At 40.2% G+C, this 17,501-nt stretch overlaps 1 protein-coding gene across 1 annotated transcript in view; it reads left to right on the plus strand.

The window, feature by feature from the left end:
* The first annotated feature begins 1,704 nt into the window (after positions 1-1,704).
* The window catches only part of CD84 (CD84 molecule), a 38,428-nt gene continuing 22,631 nt past the window's right edge, over positions 1,705-17,501 (plus strand). The window contains exons 1-2 of the mRNA XM_003775517.3: positions 1,705-1,820; positions 15,448-15,789. Coding sequence (XP_003775565.1) covers positions 1,775-1,820; positions 15,448-15,789 — 388 coding nt within the window. The 5' untranslated portion in view covers positions 1,705-1,774. The remainder of the gene's footprint in view (positions 1,821-15,447; positions 15,790-17,501) is intronic.

Consider the following 17,501-nt stretch of genomic DNA (forward strand, 5'->3'; position numbering starts at 1 on the left):
CTCCTTCCCTTCGACCTCCTCTATCTCTTCTTCCCCAGGGACCCCTGAGACAGCAAGACCAACTCCTCCTTATCCTCCTCCTCCTTAGCCTACTTAACATGATAAGGATAAAGACCTTTATGATGATCTAATTCCACTTAATGAACAGTAAATATATTTTGTCTTCATTATGATTTTCTTAATACCATTTTATTTTCTCTGGCTTACTTTCCTGCAAGAATATGGTAAATAATGTATATGACACATACAATATGTGTTAATCAACTGTGTTGTTGGTAAGGCTTCCTGTCAACAGTAGGCTATTAGTAGTTGAGTTTAGGGGTATCAAAACTTATGCATGGATTTTCGACTGGTTGAGGGGACAGCACTCCAAACCCCTGCATTGTTCAAGGGTCAACTATATTCAGTATTATGTAAGTATATATGGGAAATGATCAGCAGGATTGTTAAATGAGTGACTCTAGAGGCCAGGTTACCTAGAAATGAGCTAGCTAGCATGAGGACTCGTCTCAGTTAAAAAAAAGCTGTACACATCCTCCAGGTCTCAGGGGTAGTGTCCCCAGCCTTCTTATTACTCTCTAAAACAGCTGAGTCAAACTTAAATATTCATTTCTATCCCCATTCCCAGACAACATCTCCCATACACACATTATACAATCACTCTTATTCTTGTTAACCAAGATGAAGACCCTCTACAAGAAATAGTCCTGTTACATCTAGCTCAACTCCACCTAAGCATGCCTCTGCACCTGCTGTCTCTCATGCCCAGGAGTCACAGTCTTTGCCAAGTGACACTGCTGGCTTTTAACTCAGTTCCCTAATTCACTGTGTGATATAGGGAAAAGTCACTTCCTCTCCTTCTGAGCCAGTTTCTCCACCTGCAAAATAGATTCAATAGTCTAAAAATCCCTTTTGACTTCATTTTTTTCAAACAATTTTCATGTCCCTAATAAGGTGTGATCATAATCATAATGTTTCATGATGATATTGTGGAATTATACATAATTATATGTATGTAGTTATACTATATTATATATTAATATATTATATAATTATATATTATTGTATCATATATAAATATAAATATAAATTATTAATATAATACTTAATATTGATTATGTTAAATAATATCACATGTTGATTATACATTATAATACATAATCATGTACTTGTGATCATTTTACATAACTATAATTATGTAATTTTACTTGCTACTTTTTTTAAGCTCCTACCATATATCAAAACATTTTTCCTCTTTCATATCCCCCACCGCCATTCACCTAATAATGGTAATTCATTCTTTGAGCCTGTCTCAGGCTGGTTGTCAGTTTCTTTAGGAAGCCTACTCCAACTTTTCTTAGCCTGAGTTAGACACCCCTATTCCTCTCATAGTTCCCTGTATTTTTCCTATTGCAGTGCTTATTACGTTATACTGGAATTGCTTATAGAGTTGTCGATTACTCCAAAAAAGAGTATAAATGCCATGAAAGGAGGATGATCAATTGCTTTGTTGCTCTGTATATTGCCAGGACCCAGAAGAGGGCCTGGCACATAGTAGGCACACAATAAATATTTGTTGAATAAATAATTAATGCTAGGCACTTTAAATTGGAAAAAACTAGCACAGTGATACAAAGACCAACGTTAACTAAATCAGTTAACTTGCACTTCCTTCCTTAAATGTAGTTATAAAAAGGAGGAAGAAAACTCAAGTGAAACTGACTCTGCTAGAACAGTGCCGTGCTTTTCCACAGAAGGTTAAACCCTGAGAGAGATGGCTCAGCACCACCTATGGATCTTGCTCCTTTGCCTGCAAACCTGTGAGTTCTGACCCTTGCTGATCCCCTCCTAGTTTTTCATAAAGTTTTAAAAATCGCCCTTAAGGAAGACATTGAACTGTCTTTTTGATCTGTGTTTAACAGAACACCCTGGGTCTCAGTATCTACTGTACTTAACAGGATCCAACTGGCTGGGGAGAGACTTAAAATTCAAACTTAAGTGTTTAGGTTCAGCTTTAAAGTTTATATTTCTGAGTTATATTTCTGAGATCTGGAGATCTCAGTTTCCAAAGGTCTGAGGCAAATCCTCAGAGGAATCAGCACTTGGTAAACCCACCCACAAAGCCTGGCAAAAGAAAGATCTTCTAAAAGCTTGAATGACTTACAAGCAATTTCTTCTTGGCATTCAAGTGTGATGGCGTTTGAGAGAGAAAAATGTCTTTCCTAATTATAGTTGATTGTTCTACCAGGTTAGAGTGATGGATAACTCATCGTTATCATTGTTGAGCCTCATCTCTATAAACTCCCTTTATTTTCAAAACACAGAGCTATTACTCTGCTTTCATCCTCAAGAAACTCTAAAATAAATGAGGAAGAGATTACTATCCCGTTTTTTACAAATAGTCTCAAAAAAGAGTTGGAGAGCTTGAATTAAAAACCCTATTTTTCTTACTTATGGCATAACAGTAAACTAAAAGAACAACATGAATATTGATTGTTATTGGTACAAAGAAAATTGTAACATTAACACAGATCTGGGAGTGCTGTGTCATTGTACATATTATCTCCTTAAATACAAACAATTGCTCTAACAGAAATTTACTATGTTTGGAACTTCTAAATCTACTTCTAGTATCTCTTGCCAGTTCTGAAAATGCACTAGCAAAATTCTGGCATGAGTTAGAACCCTGGAAACCTAGTACATTTGGATTTTCTGTAAAGGTAGAATCAATGCACCGTGATCTCTCTGGTTCCCTTGGCCATTTCAAGCTATGGCTCCTTTAATTTGAACTTCATGGAGATTGTAACCACTAGTCAGACCAAATTTTTGGAGCCTCCGCTGGTCGCTCTAGAATGGCAGACAGAAAATGCAAGTAGATGAGGAATGGTACTAGGGATGTCCCTAATCTTCCAGAGAGAGACCAGACAAGGTAGCATTTGATACCACTTAATTTGTAAAACATTCGACAATGTTTATGCCTACATTCTTATGTCATCCATATGAAAACCATTGAGATGAGCAAGATAGATGTTATTAATCCCATTATGCAAGAAAAATAATAAATTAAGATTTAGGGGTTTAAAAATTCACCTGAAATTTCACTACCTAAATTGGTAGAGCTGCAAATAGGCATTGGTTTTTCTAATTCCAAGGTTAATCCCAATCCCATTGGTTCTTCTTTCTGCTCCACCTGACCTCTTCGCTCATTCATTTCAAATTTTTGATGTTCTTCAAAAGATTAATACCTGCTAAGATAAAAGGTAGCTCTAGGATACACTTCTTTCATCTACTGAAACTGAAATAAAGTTGTTAAATCAGCTAGTAGTGAATTGTTTATGAGTTTTGTGACCTAGACTAAGTTACATTCCTCCTCTGACTCTTGTTTCAGCTTCAAAATGGGGAGGGTATTAATACAGTGGAATTGTTTTGGGAATCAAAATAATGATAATGCATGTACAACACTTGCCATAGTACCTGAATATAGTAAGTGTTTAACAGATATTAGCTAATGCTACTATTTTTCACACTTGCTTATCATGCATTATTAGGAAGAGCCATGGCTTTACCACACAGAGATCTTGGGCAGGACTCCTCTGTCAGGGAATTGTCCAAGGAACATAAACAGGAGAAAAGGTGGTGAGAGTTTGAGCTTAAGTGTTGGTTGTCGGGGTTCTGGAAAAGGAAACTAAGAGTGAGATATTCATTTCATCAAGGATCCATGCAAGGGGAATGGGAGCTTGTTTTTATAAAAGTGAAGCCAGGAGTACTTTTTACATACTGTCCACCTTTACTGAATTATGTTTGCCTCTTAAGGATTATTCTGCAAACCTTTTCTGAGCACAAAAATATACTGTGAATTCCTCCTGCTGCTGTTCCTGGTAGAGGTAGTCCCTTACATTCAGTATTGGGCTTAGGAGTCTACACTTTATGCATTTCCCTGGAATTCAGAGCAGTTGAAGAGGCTGAGAAGCAGTGGAGAGATGCAGGGAGAAATCCCCATTTCCCCTCAGAAATCACCGACATAAGGAAAGTCTGAGTATGCAAACTTATGACTGTTCCATGTTGGAAAAGTTTTCTCTGAGTCAAAATTCACAGTCTTATGCTCTGATGCCAACTTTCTGATCATGACTTTGGAAACACCATGACTCTGACTGTCTCTCCACGTACCCTAGGAGACACTCCCACTCTGGGGGTAGGAGATGAAGGAGTCCACCAGTTTTAATCCTTGCCCATCCCCTCTACATATTCTGTCTCATACTCTTAATTCTTCCTTTTCTCTGCCCCATTCTTATTTCTATTTCTTCAACTCCCTGTCTTGTCTCCCATCGATAATAGTAATAAATAATCATTTATGGAGCAATCACTGCATATTCAGCATTACTCTAAGTAGTCTACAGTTATTATTTTGTTTAATCCTTACAACACACTATGAGATAGGTATGGTTTATGTGCATGTATACAGATGAAAGCATTGATACACAGAGAGTCAAAGGTCACTTAACCAAAAAGTGAAAGAAGTAGAATTTAAGCTTCAGAGTCCTTAGACTTCACCTCTGAGTCATGCTGCCTCCACCCACTTTGATGTTGAAGTGGAGTAAATTACTCTCCTGACTATTAATGTTTGGGAATATGTCAGTAAAGAGTGATTATTTATTTATTTCTGTCAAGACAGGATTATTCGGGTAGAAGCTGTGCCTTTCTCTATACCCACCCACAGAGGAGGAAGGAGCTATTGGCAGGTCCTTGCCAATAACGGAAGTTTAGGCAGGGCAGTGAGGCAGAATACCCAAGCAAATAACCATCTCCAGACATGTTTCAAATACCATTCACTTTAATATTATTCAAATGTGATTTGAATTAGTTTCTTTAAACAAATAAAAGTCCAATATCAGCATGATGTTGATGTCTTGTTGGATGTTAAACATGGTCATGGGCATTTCAGCAGTTGAGACTTAAAATTCCAAGAAATGAGTGGGCTCGCTGTGGGTAACTGGACCCCAACCATCATCCTGGGGCTCAGAAACAGGAAGCATACCTGTGGAAGTATGCTGACAAAACAACCTGCCACTGATTTGAAGTCCTTGCATCGAGGGGTCTTCAAGATAAGGATAATGCCTCTGTATTAGAATTAGATTTAAGCAGATGACTACCATAGACATTCAGAAAAGGGCTCAAAAGCAGAAATCCAGTTATAGAAATGGAAATATATTATATATGGGTAAAACCGGTTATCAAAAACCCAGCTTCCAAACAGAGGGTGAGAAGCTGTTCCCCCTGTGATAACTCAGGCCTTCAGTGGTAAGGCAGCGGAGGCCTACCTTGTCAGCTCCAGCTGCTGAAGCAGTCCTGGAGATCAATATGGAGGCCAACAAGGCAGCCAGAGCACCTTCACAACAGGAGCCTGATGGTCAGTGCCAAGCCATTCAGGCTACTGGAGTATTCCTAAATCAAACCTTTCTTGTCTTGGACCTTAGGGGAGGGATGGACCTGTAAGTTTGGAGATCACTGGGCTCATCTATGTGAAACTTGGAAAGAGGTATGAGCAATCAGCTGGGGGTTGATATACGTGGAACTGACTAGGTACTCTTGTTTCCTTTGTTATACTCAGTGTTCAAGTACACGCTAATAGAGGGCAGCAATGTTAAAACGGATGGCCATGATCTCATGTCTGTTTTGAGATTGTGTGTGTGTGTGTATGTGTGTGTGTGTGTGTTTTGAAGGAACTGATTCAAGTAAACCTAAATCCCAATAAAGATGATATAAAGTAAAACTCCCAGGGGAAAACAATGTACTATTGCATGGGGGTAGTAGGTTCCTTTTTCTTAAAACCTCATGATCAAGGACTTTCTGTCGCTTTGGAGAATGACACAAAATTTCTGGCTGCCCAGCCCTGTGCTTCCTCTTTCCCTCTATGTCCCTTCACTCAGTGTGAGCAGTTATAATGGACTCTCTTTTGGGTACCATGTGCTAAAGCTACCTCTGGTCACTCTCCCAGACCTACAATACTCAGCGATGTTCCACCCCCACTTTTTGACTCTAGGAGGCAGTGGGTGGAGAAGAGGAGGGGAAGTTTAGCTAGTGCCACAAAAAAAGAACTAGAAATGTTTGTCTGGAGGATCCTAAGAAAGTATAAGGGGGTGGAGGTGTCTGTTAAGCAACTGTACAGTCTTCCCCATTTCCACTCTTATTAATAGCTACTTGCTGACTTTAACATCTCCCCAATACCCTAACTCTAATTTTTCCCTTCATAGTTGTCTGAGGTGTTATTTTAGTCTCTTTGAAGATGTTTATTTGTTTTACATAGCAAACACATATAGTGCCTAGTATATGCCAGGCCCTATTCTAAGAGGTCTACAAATATCAATTCATTTAACCCTCATAATATTTTTATGAGGTCAAATATTGTGCTACTATTACCTTCACTAATGTGCTAATATTACCTTCATTTTAAAGCTGAGGAAAGAAACCCAGACACAGAGAGGTTACTGACTTTCCCTGGGATTCATGGCCAGTCCCTGACAGAGCCAAGATTCTAGCCCAAGCAGGCTAGGTCTCAGTGACTAATTCATGGTGCCACACAGGTGACTCCAAAAGGCAAGGCTCTCCTTGGGACCACTAGACTCTTCTCCATTAGTACACACACTTGAGAGCACCCTCGTGTCATTTAATCTTCATAATTCCTCAAAGTGGCAGGACAGCTCTGTTTTATTTCTTTTACCAACTAGAACCCTCTGACTTAGCAAGTAAGTGACATTCATGGTCATTTAGCTAGTCAACAACAGACCCGTGACTCAAATGTGTTTCCTAATCCCTGATTCAGGACACTTTTACTAACTATGCTGTGGGTCCCCATTCTGCAGATCTAAAAAATTTTCTTCACAAACAGTATAGAATATAGAAAGAAATTGCAGTTAGCCATCTGATTCTTGTTAATAATCAGTTTAAATACTTGACCTTTCACATCAAGACCCAGAGATCAGTAAAGAGTCCTCTCTTGCCTTCACTCTTTCTCTTGCTGAGATTTTCTGCCTTGTTTTTCTGTTTTTGGAAAAGATTAACTGAGTCAGTTGCAAAAAAAAAATTATTTGTTTTTTTTTTGTTTGTTTTTGTTTTTGTTTTTTGTTTTGAGACAGAGTCTTGCCCTGTCACCCAGGCTGGAGGGCAGTAGCACAATCGTGGTTCATGGCAGCCTTGACTTCCCAGGATCAAGTGATCCTCCTGTCTCACCCTCCCAAGTAGCTGAGAGGACAGGCATGCATTACCATGCCTGACTAATTTTTTTTTATTGTCTTTTTCATAGAGCTGGGATCTCATTGTGTTTCCCAGGCTGGTGTTCATTTTTTCAACAAACATTTAATAATCATCCACTAGTTACTGGAGGAACAGTAGTGATTGAAACAGACAAAGGCTCACATTCTTGATAATTGCATTATAGGAGCAGTGTATTGAGGGGATGGGTTGGGAGACAATCAATAAATAAGCACAGGAAATGCTTTAGTGGTGATAACCGAAATGAAGAGAAGGATAGCAAGGCAAGGCAAGAGAGAAGGATGGGGTGGGGATTGCTATTTTAGGCACAGTGACCAGAAAAGCTCTTTCTAATGAGATGATGTTGGGAGAGAAACCTGAACAAAGTGGGGGGCTGCTGAAAAGAGTGTGGTAGGAAAAGAGGAGAACAACAGGTGCAAAAGCTCTGAGGCAAAGTGCCCTTGGCCTGTTTACAGAACAGAGGGAGCTGATGTGGTTGGAGTAGGGGAGAAGTAGGGGCAGATCAGGCAGAGCCTAGTAGTGATGGTAAAGGTTATGAAAGGAGAATAGAGAGCTCCCCAGACTCCAAGGGTACACTGTGTTCATTTTTAATAGAATCTAAGGAGAATTATGGGGTTTTAGGTCTATATGACCTCTCCGTTGTCATCCATATTTGACTTTGGATTCCACCCAAAACATCAGTAAGTTTTGCTTGCCCGGCCTTGAAGAATTTTCCTCTCACCAGTTAAAAGCCTCATACCCCAACAATCTTTATACTTCATATGGGTTTCTGATTCTTTTCTATTTGTTTTTGTTTTTTCAAATATTCTTTTTCTCACGATCCCTATTGTCTTCTTCTAGTCAGTGGCTTTGAGCTACCTAACCATGAAATGTACATTTGTAAAATCCATCCATATCCCTAGGATCATCCAGGGAAACAGGGTTATCATCTTAGACACAGAAAAGTGTATTGCATTGGGAAGGGTGCCCCAGCCCAATCAAGGAGGGGAAGGCAACCTCCAGTGAGCAACCAGTCCTCAGTGCTCTCTTTCAACACTGGTCATCCTGGCCCCTGAGTCCTGGGCTCCCTCTTTGCCATAGCTACCTAAAAGTCACAGTGAACAGGTTTTTCCATCTAAGCCTCCACCCCAGGGTTTCAGCCTTTTCTTGCCTTTGCTTCTCCTCTGGAGGTATGGCCTTTCTCCTACCTTTCCCATTTGTGTTCTGGCATAAGAAGGTCACGAAATCACACTCTTTGGAAAAGGTTGTAAATGTGGGTTACCACTTCTTCACTGGGCTCTCAAGGTACTTAGCAAACACTTGATCCCCTTCATCAATCTCTTGTTGACTCCCTATGGTGTTCCTTATAGTAACATTCCCCCCCAATTTTTACATTCACCAAAATAACAGCAACTACCATTTATATGTGCCAGGCATTGTGCTAAGTGCTTTATCTTCACAATTGCATTTAATAATTATTCACACTTTACAGATGAGGCACCTAAGGAACAGTGAATTTCAATAATTTTCTCAAGATAACACAGCTAGGTTCAAATACTCCTAGATTCAAAATCTGCACCTTTAGTCTGTATACCTCCTAGCTGGTCCCACTCTTGCCTCCTTACTGTTGCCAGATAGTCTCCCCTCCTACATTACTGAAGAGATGAAGGCCACCAAGAATGATTGTCTTCCATTTTATCCTATGTATTCCAAAATGTCCACTGTGTATTAAGCACCTTCTATGTGTCCTCAAAACAATTCTATAAGGCAGGCATTATTATAGCCCATCTTGTAGTCAAGTAAGATCAGGGCCTCAGCAAATGTCAGGGATTGAACCTGAGCACAAGCCCACCTGGCTCAAATCTATGCTCGCTCTACTTCACCAAGCAGCCTCTTCCTATCACCACCTTTAATAACATCTCAAAATACCTTTGCTCTTTCACTCATCCTTTCCTTTCCCCTTTCCACTTCAGGTGAGGGTGTGACCCTCCTTAAACCTACAGCTTCCACTGCCTGCCCTTTCCTTTCCATCTTTTGTTCCATGACAAGCATTAGTAGCCTGTGTATCTTGTGCTGTGCTGCATACCAGAGGTTTAAGGCAAGGCCCCTGGACTCAGTCATTCACAGTGTCCAGAACACAGACACACAGATTGATGACCACCACACAATGTGGCAAGTGCTATGAGAGGGAAACCTGGAGTTCCAGAGAGGCCATGAGCAGGAGCATCTAACCTAGAGCAGGCCCACTGGGGACATCTCTCTCTGCTCACCCTCCCTAGCACCTCCCCCGCAACCCCCAGTCTCTTCTATTTTAAAACAAAAATAAATTAGTTTTACCTGACCCTCTAGCTACTGTCCTATCTCATCACCCTTCTTTCACTGTCAAGTTTTTCCTCCACGCTTTACCACCTACTCTGTCAGTCCCCTAGACTCTGGCCTTCCATCGAGTTGTCTTACTTGTACTACATTCTCAAAGGCCATCAATAACCTCGTAATGGGCAAACCCATTTTCAGTCTTTATCCCATTGAACACTTTATCCCATTGAACACTGAATCATTAGACATCAGTGGCAATCTCCTCCTTGAGACTCTTTCTCCTCTCTGTGATATGGTCCACTATTGGTGCCTCTCTTGCACTCTTACTGCTTGGTCTATTCTGTTTCTTTTGATGGTGTCTCTCCTATAAATGTGAGCACTCTCACAAGGCTCAGTCGTGGACTTCAGGCTTACTCTTCCTGAATGACCCTCCTCTCCTTCACCCATGCCATTTCTGTGGATGATCTCTAAACCCGCTGGATTTCAGTGTTACAGTAAGTACCAGAGACACTAAAATAAGAATGGCTTAAATAAGAAAAAAGTTTATTTCTTGCTCATGTAAAAAAGCGTGGAGTTGGCAGTTCACAGTCAGTAGAATAGTTCACAAGGTCATTGGGGTTCCGACTTCTATCTTCCTGCTCCACCATCCTCAGAACTCGGCTTCCTCCTCATGACTCAGAATGTCTGTCTAAGATCCAGCTGTCATGGCCTTCTGGCCTGCAAAAGCAAGGAAGAGATGAAAACAGCAAATTTCCCTCTTTTTATGCATTTATTTATTTATTGGTTTTTTTCTGAGACAGGGTCTCACTGTGTCACCCAGGCTGGAGTGCAGTGGTGTGGTCTTGGCTTACTGCAACCTTGACCCCCTCGGGCTCAGGTGATCCTCTCACCTCAGCCTCCTGGGCAGCTGGGACTACAGGTGTGCACCATCATGCCCAGGTATATTTTGTACTTTTTTGTAGAGACAGGGTTTTGCCATGTTACCCAGGCTGGTCTCGCACTCCTGGGCTCAAGCGATCCACCTGCCTCGGCCTCCCAAAGTGTTGAGATTACAGATGTGAGCCACCGCTCCAGGTTCCCCACTCTTCTTAAAGACATAGAAGTCATATACAACACTTCCATTTTTATTCTGTTGGGCTGAACTTAGTCATATGACCAATGTTAGCTAGAAGAAAGCAGGACAATATAGTCTTTACTCTGGGTGGCTCTATGCCCTGCTAAAAATTAGTGATTCTATTACTAAGAATGAAGGAGGGAACAAATATTGGATAACAGCTAGCAGGTTCTGCCATAGTGCCCCAAATAATACTTCAAGTCCATTCTCTCTCCTTATCTTCCATCCTTCCAACAGCTTACTTACATGGTCCACCATCATCTGAAGTTTAATATTTCTAAGACTAAACTTTCTTTCCCCTTTGACTTCTTTCCATCATAAACTTTATGAGTTTTTCAATGACATAAAGTAGAAACTCAAAATATATTGATGAACCATTGAATTCTAGCAGATGCCTCTTTATTTCTTGCCTTTCTTTGTGTTATCGCCAAATCCAGCCCTTCCTTTCCATTCCCATTATCGTCCCCTGGTTCATGCCCAGAAGACTACAGTATTCCCCTCTGATGCAGCCTCTCCTTCCTGTTTTCCTCCCCACACATCATTACTACATTAGAATGACTAAAACATTATTTTAATCTTCACCCTCAAAAACCTTAATAGTTCCCCTCTGCCTCTGATGGAGACCTCAAACTCAAGGCTGTCTCAAATCTAAACCTAATTTGTATCTCCAGCTGTACCTCTCCCTGCTCTTATATGCAAATCTATATTAATCCAATTAACATCACAGATTCTGCTTCTAAACTTTTATTCAGGATCCGAGGACTTGAGACACCCTTCCTTTCCCTTTCCATCAAGTAGAATTCTATTCAGCCTTCAAAATCCTCCTCAAATTCTACTTTCTTTGAGATGTTTTTTCTAACCACTACAGCTCAGCGATCCCTCCCGTCTTAGAATTCCTACGGTAATCACTGTTTCTACCATTCACTTGAATTTATTATTCACTATCTCATATTGCAAAGGAGAATGTGTGTGTATGTGTGCGTGTGTGTGTGTGTGTCTTATTTCCCTAACCAGGTATCAAATTCCCCCAAAAAGGCAGAGAATCTGTCTTTGCCATAGACTAGCATAGTGCATTTCATGGTAAGTCCTCAAGATGTTTTTGTGCCACAAGTTATCTCTGAAATTAGATTTTACTAAGGTCACTTCCAGTGATAACATAATGGTAGAGTCCCTTTAGCACCTAGAAAAATAAATATTGGGATTGATTGATATGGACATTCTTTCCTTTAAATCTTAAAGTCTTTTAAGAGCAGAATAAAGTCTGTCCGGGGTACCTGACACTGTCCCTCCAGGCTTTACTTGAATTAGCCCTTAAAAATGGCTTTTGATGTATGCTCCAGTATGGCCTTGGCATCACCAATACCATCATAAGGATGGCCTAGGGCAGGCCCAAAGGGCATGTACCAATTGTTAAAGTGATGATAAAGAACATACGATGAATGTTAATATATCATTATCAACTCCAGAAATAACTAACATTTATTTTGCCTTGATGATCAGCAAAGCATTTCTACTCATATTACATCATTTGCTGCTCACCAAATAGGACAAATAGCATAATTATTATTTTCATTCTATGGATGAAGAAACTGAGGTTCAGAAAGGTTTTGTGCCTGTAATCCTAGCATTTTGGGAGGCTGAGGCGGGCAGAGCATTTGAGGTCAGGAGTTCGAGATCAGCCTGGCCAACATGGTGAAACCCTGTCTCTACTAAAAATACAAAAACTAGCTGGCCGTGATGGCATGCACCTGTAATCCCAGCTACTCGGGTGGCTGAGGCAGGAGAACTGCCTGAACCCGGGAGGTGGAGGTTGCAGTGAGCCAAGATCACTCCACTGTACTCCAGCCTGGGTGACAGTGAGAGAGTGACACTTTGTCTAAAAATAAATAAATAAATAAGAAAGGTTTTGTGACCTCGTTAAGGTTGTCCAGTTCATAAGTAGAAGTACTTGCACCTACACCTTCTGCCTCCCTATCTTTCCACTGCATGCAATGGTTTTGCAGCTGCTTTTCTCAGAGCACAGTTGGAGAGTTTGAAGGTGGCAGAATCTTCATCTTAAACATGTGCAACCCCTTTGCCTTTTCCAGCAAGCAAAGTATTCTTGCCAACAACACCAGCAGCACAAATAACAGCTTCCCCCAGCTTTGCCTACCCACCACCCCCACTGCCTGATTGCTCTTTGATACCCCACCAGCACTTCCTGAATGACTTGCTAGAGGAGATGAGACATACTTTTAAAACTGTACCACACACCAACCACTGTGGCTGCTCAACGGCCCTGATATTAAGAAGGTCTCAGCCTTAGCAATCTACCTACATACTTCCTGGGGTTTAGTGAGAGAACCCAGCAAAATTACGAGTCTGTGGAATCTATGTTCTGTCTCTCTCCTCAAACCTAATCTCAATCCACAGAGTGGTGTGGCAATTAAGCACTAGGGCCTGACTTCAAAAAAGACTTGAGACATGGGAGATCTGAGACCAGGACTCGCTAGACAATTTGCGAGGCCCAGTGCAAAATGAAAATGGAGGGCCCCTTGTTTAAATAGCATGTAGAATTTAAAGGTGGCAACGCAGCATTAAGTCCAGTTCAGGGTCCTTTTGAGCTCAGGGTTCTGTGCAACTGCATAGATCACATGCCCATGCCTGGACCATCCAGGGATTCAGGCTGGGAAACTGCAAATACCCCTCTCCTAGAACTCATCAGCCCAGAAAAACAGTTTATCTGGGAAGAATTAATGTTCTTGAATTTTGGCAAACTATGACTCTTACCACCAAAGGCAGCGTTAGCCTCTTTCTGACCCGCTATCCCAGTGGCTTATTTTTATTGCTTTTACCATTTAGCACTCATCGTGTTGTATTGTCTTTCACTTGTGTCCACATCTGTCTTATTTTCTGGGCTGTGAGCTCCTCAGGGCTGCAACGATGTCCTGTTTATCCCTGTGTCCCTAACACAGCATCTGACACATAATTAGCACTTAATAAATGTTTGCAGATAAGGGTTCCCAATTTCCCCCTTCCTACTCCCACCCCACATACTCCCCACCCTGTTATATCTTCTGTACTTAGCCACCCCCCAACTAAATCCTCAGACCTTGTCCTGGATACTGCTCCTAAGGGAAAATCTCTGTTGGTCAGAAAGGAAAGAGGTTTACATCAGCTGTCCCTGGGGCTCTTTCAGTGGTTGCTGAGCTGAAGAGCAAGGGTAGCCGTAGTGAGACAACACCATCAGGTTAAGAAATCCCTTTTTTTGTGCCACCTTAAAGTGACGTGTATACTTTATGATCCTTATTCTTCCATACACCAAGCCTTGGATAAACTTTAGGGTCAGCCTGAATCCACTTATGTGGAAAACTGATGTCGTGGTCATCAGAGCCTACATGCAACCAGTACACACCAGAACCGCTCAACTAGTTTGTTTATTGCTAACACCCTTTCTGATTGGTCAGAGCCCATGTCATATTGGTTATTAAATACTTTGGATATCATCCGTGCTTGCCCCAAACAGTGTTTCTCACTAAAGAGCCCTGATTGGGAATTATAGGATAATGAAGAAGAGGAGGAGAAAGAGCAGAAAAATAATGTCTTGAAATTACATTGTCTCTCATTTTACAAACTATATATTAAATCAGTTTATCTTCAAAAGTGATAGAGGAGAGAAAAGGGAGGAGAAAATAAGCTTTTCATCTTCCCATGTTATATTTTAAAAGTATTCATCCTTAAGCTTTCACTAGGAAATGTTCCCTGGATTCCCAGAACAGATCAAGTCCCCTTGCTGGTCTCTCTCAAATCACTATAATGCTTACATATTTTGTGCCTATCCATTTGTTTCTATGGTCATCTGATCAACATTGGTATGTTCCTCTGATTGTAAGTCTCAAAGAGCAAGAATTATATCTGTTTCTTCTCACCGTTGTATCCCCAGCTCCTTGTATCTTGTTTAAAAGAGTAGATGTCCAACAAACACTTATATTATACATTAAATTAATAAATACCCACCATAGTATCTGGAACAAAACTGATCCTGAATAAATACATGCAACCACTCACAAATGTATGAATGAATAAACAAAACTTGCTTACTTCAGAAGTTGTTCCGAGAGTCTAGGAAACACATGAGTAAATTCTATAAATTAATTCCACAAATATTTATTAAGCCCCTTCTCTGTGTTAGGCACTCTTCTAGAGACTAGGAATATGGAAGTAAACAGAAAAATATCCCTAAAAATCACCAACTTAGGGAATATTTTCTCCAGAGACTCCAAAGCACTCTCTGCTTATATCTTCCAAGAAAAGAGACAAAACTGTTACTTGCTTTTTGCAGAGATCATAGGAAAATAAAAAGCAATGACCCAAGAGACCATCAGCCAAGATATTCCAGGTTCTTGTTCCAGCTCTTCCACCACTTGGCAATATGATCTTGGGAAAGAAGTGCACCTAATATCTTAGACTACGTGGAGGCTTATGGCCTTCACCTTTCAAATGCCTTCTAGCTTTCAGAGTCTATAAGTCTAGGTAAAAATATTTATAACAAAATGGATCTCTAGTGAGAAACTTAGTTTTTGAATGAGAATGCTTTAGAAAATTTAATTGTCATAACATATTAAATACACCTAGAGTAGAATGCCAAAAAAAAAAAAAAAAAGGCATCCTCAAGAAACTGGGTGAACTGCATTTGTGGCAGCTCCTCAGGGAGCTCCAAGGCCAAAAAGATTAGGAACTGAAAAAGCTGCAACAGTCAGATGGCTACAGTTTTCTTTTTATGTTCTCAGGGCCGGAAGCAGCTGGAAAAGACTCAGAAATCTTCACAGTGAATGGGATTCTGGGAGAGTCAGTCACTTTCCCTGTAAATATCCAAGAACCACGGCAAGTTAAAATCATTGCTTGGACTTCTAAAACATCCGTTGCTTATGTAACACCGGGAGACTCAGAAACAGCACCCATAGTTACTGTGACCCACAGAAATTATTATGAACGGATACATGCCTTAGGTCTGAACTACAATCTGGTCATTAGCGATCTGAGGATGGAAGATGCAGGAGACTACAAAGCAGACATAAATACACAGGCTGATCCCTACACCACCACTAAGCGCTACAACCTGCAAGTCTATCGTAAGTCATGGGAAGCCGGAGGGCTTGTGTTTTATTTTTACTTTGCAAATTTGCTATCTGAAACACATCTACATTTCTGATAATTGGGTCCCCTAAATCTTTTTATATCTATAAATACTTATATATTAATACATCAATACTTATAAGAGGATGTACTCTTATTTCAGTCCTGACTTTGCCAGTTTTTGGCTATGTAATCTTCCATCAGTAGTTGGTCCGCTGGGCCTTGGTTTTCTTTTTTATGTAATGTCAATGATCATACTACTCACTTCCAGGGTTATCATGAGGATCAAATGAGATAGTGTATGCAAAGTGCTTTAAAAAAAACTTTTTATTTTGAGATCATGATAGATGCAAAGAAGGTACAAATAAATATACAGGGAGGTTCTGTGTACACTTCACCCTATGTTAACACCTTGCATAACTATAGCACAATATCAAAAACAGGAAATTGACATTAGCACAATCTGTAGAGCTTATTTAGGTTTTATCACATATGCATACATTCATTTATGTGTGAGTATGTGTGTAGCTCTGTACAATTTAATCACATGGGTAGTTTTGTGTAACCACTACCATAATCAAGATTAACTGTCACAAGATTCCCTCATACTCTCCCTTTATAGCCACATCTCCATCTTTCCCTTACCCAGTCCCTGAAAAACAACTAGTTTGTTCATATCTACAACTATGTCATTTCACACATTATGTAGATGGAATCATGAAGGATGTATCCTTTTAAGGTTGGGTATTTTTCACTTAGTGTAATGTCACTGAGATTCATCCAAACTCTTGTGTGTACTAATAGTTTATACCTTTTTATTGCTAGATAGTATTCCATGGTATGGATGCACTAGGTTGTTTAACCATTCACCTCTTGAGGAACATTTTAGTCCTTTCCAGTTTGGGGTTATCACAAATAAAGCTGCTGTGAATAGATTTGTACACGTTTCTGCATAAAATAAGTTTTTATTCCTCTGGAATAAATGCTCAAGAATGTAATTTTATGATAAGTCCATTTACAGCTTTAAAAGAAACTGACAAACTATTTTCGACTTTCCATTCTCACCAGGAATGTATGAGTGATCCAGTTTCTCTACATCCTCACTAGCATTTGGTGTTATTATTTTTCATTTTGGCCATTCTGATGGGTGTGCAGTGATAACTCAATTTAGTTTTAATTTGAATTTCTAGTAGTTAATGCAAAGTGCTTTTGAAAGGTAAAATATTATAACTATTTGTTATCATCATTATAATTGCCACAATTCACTGGGAGATGTGCGTGCTTTGTTTTGCAAGCTACCCCAAGTGTGGTCTGTAGACTGGCAGTATCAGCATCAACTGGGAGCTTTTTGGAAATGCGAATGTTCAGGTCCTGCCCCTGACCTTTGTGAATGAATGAAGTCCAGGAATTTGTGTTTAATGTTATCTCTGGATTATTCCCATCTGTGCCAAAGTTTGAGAAAGCACAGACCTAGTGCTGCCCTGTTCAGTATGGTAGCCTCTAGACACATACAGCTCTTGAGCATCTGAAATGTGGTGAGTCCAAATTGAGATGTGCTGTAAGTGTAAAGTTCATACCAGATCTTGAAATATTAGCACCAAAAAAATATATAAAATATCTCAATAATTTTCTTTTTGTTCTTCAATTTTTATTTTAAGTTCAGGGGTACATGCGCAGGATATCAAAGTTTGTTACATAGGTAAATGTG

The sequence above is a fragment of the Pongo abelii genome, chromosome 1 (assembly GCF_028885655.2).
Source record: "Pongo abelii isolate AG06213 chromosome 1, NHGRI_mPonAbe1-v2.0_pri, whole genome shotgun sequence".
In the NCBI taxonomy this organism is placed as follows: domain Eukaryota; kingdom Metazoa; phylum Chordata; class Mammalia; order Primates; family Hominidae; genus Pongo; species Pongo abelii.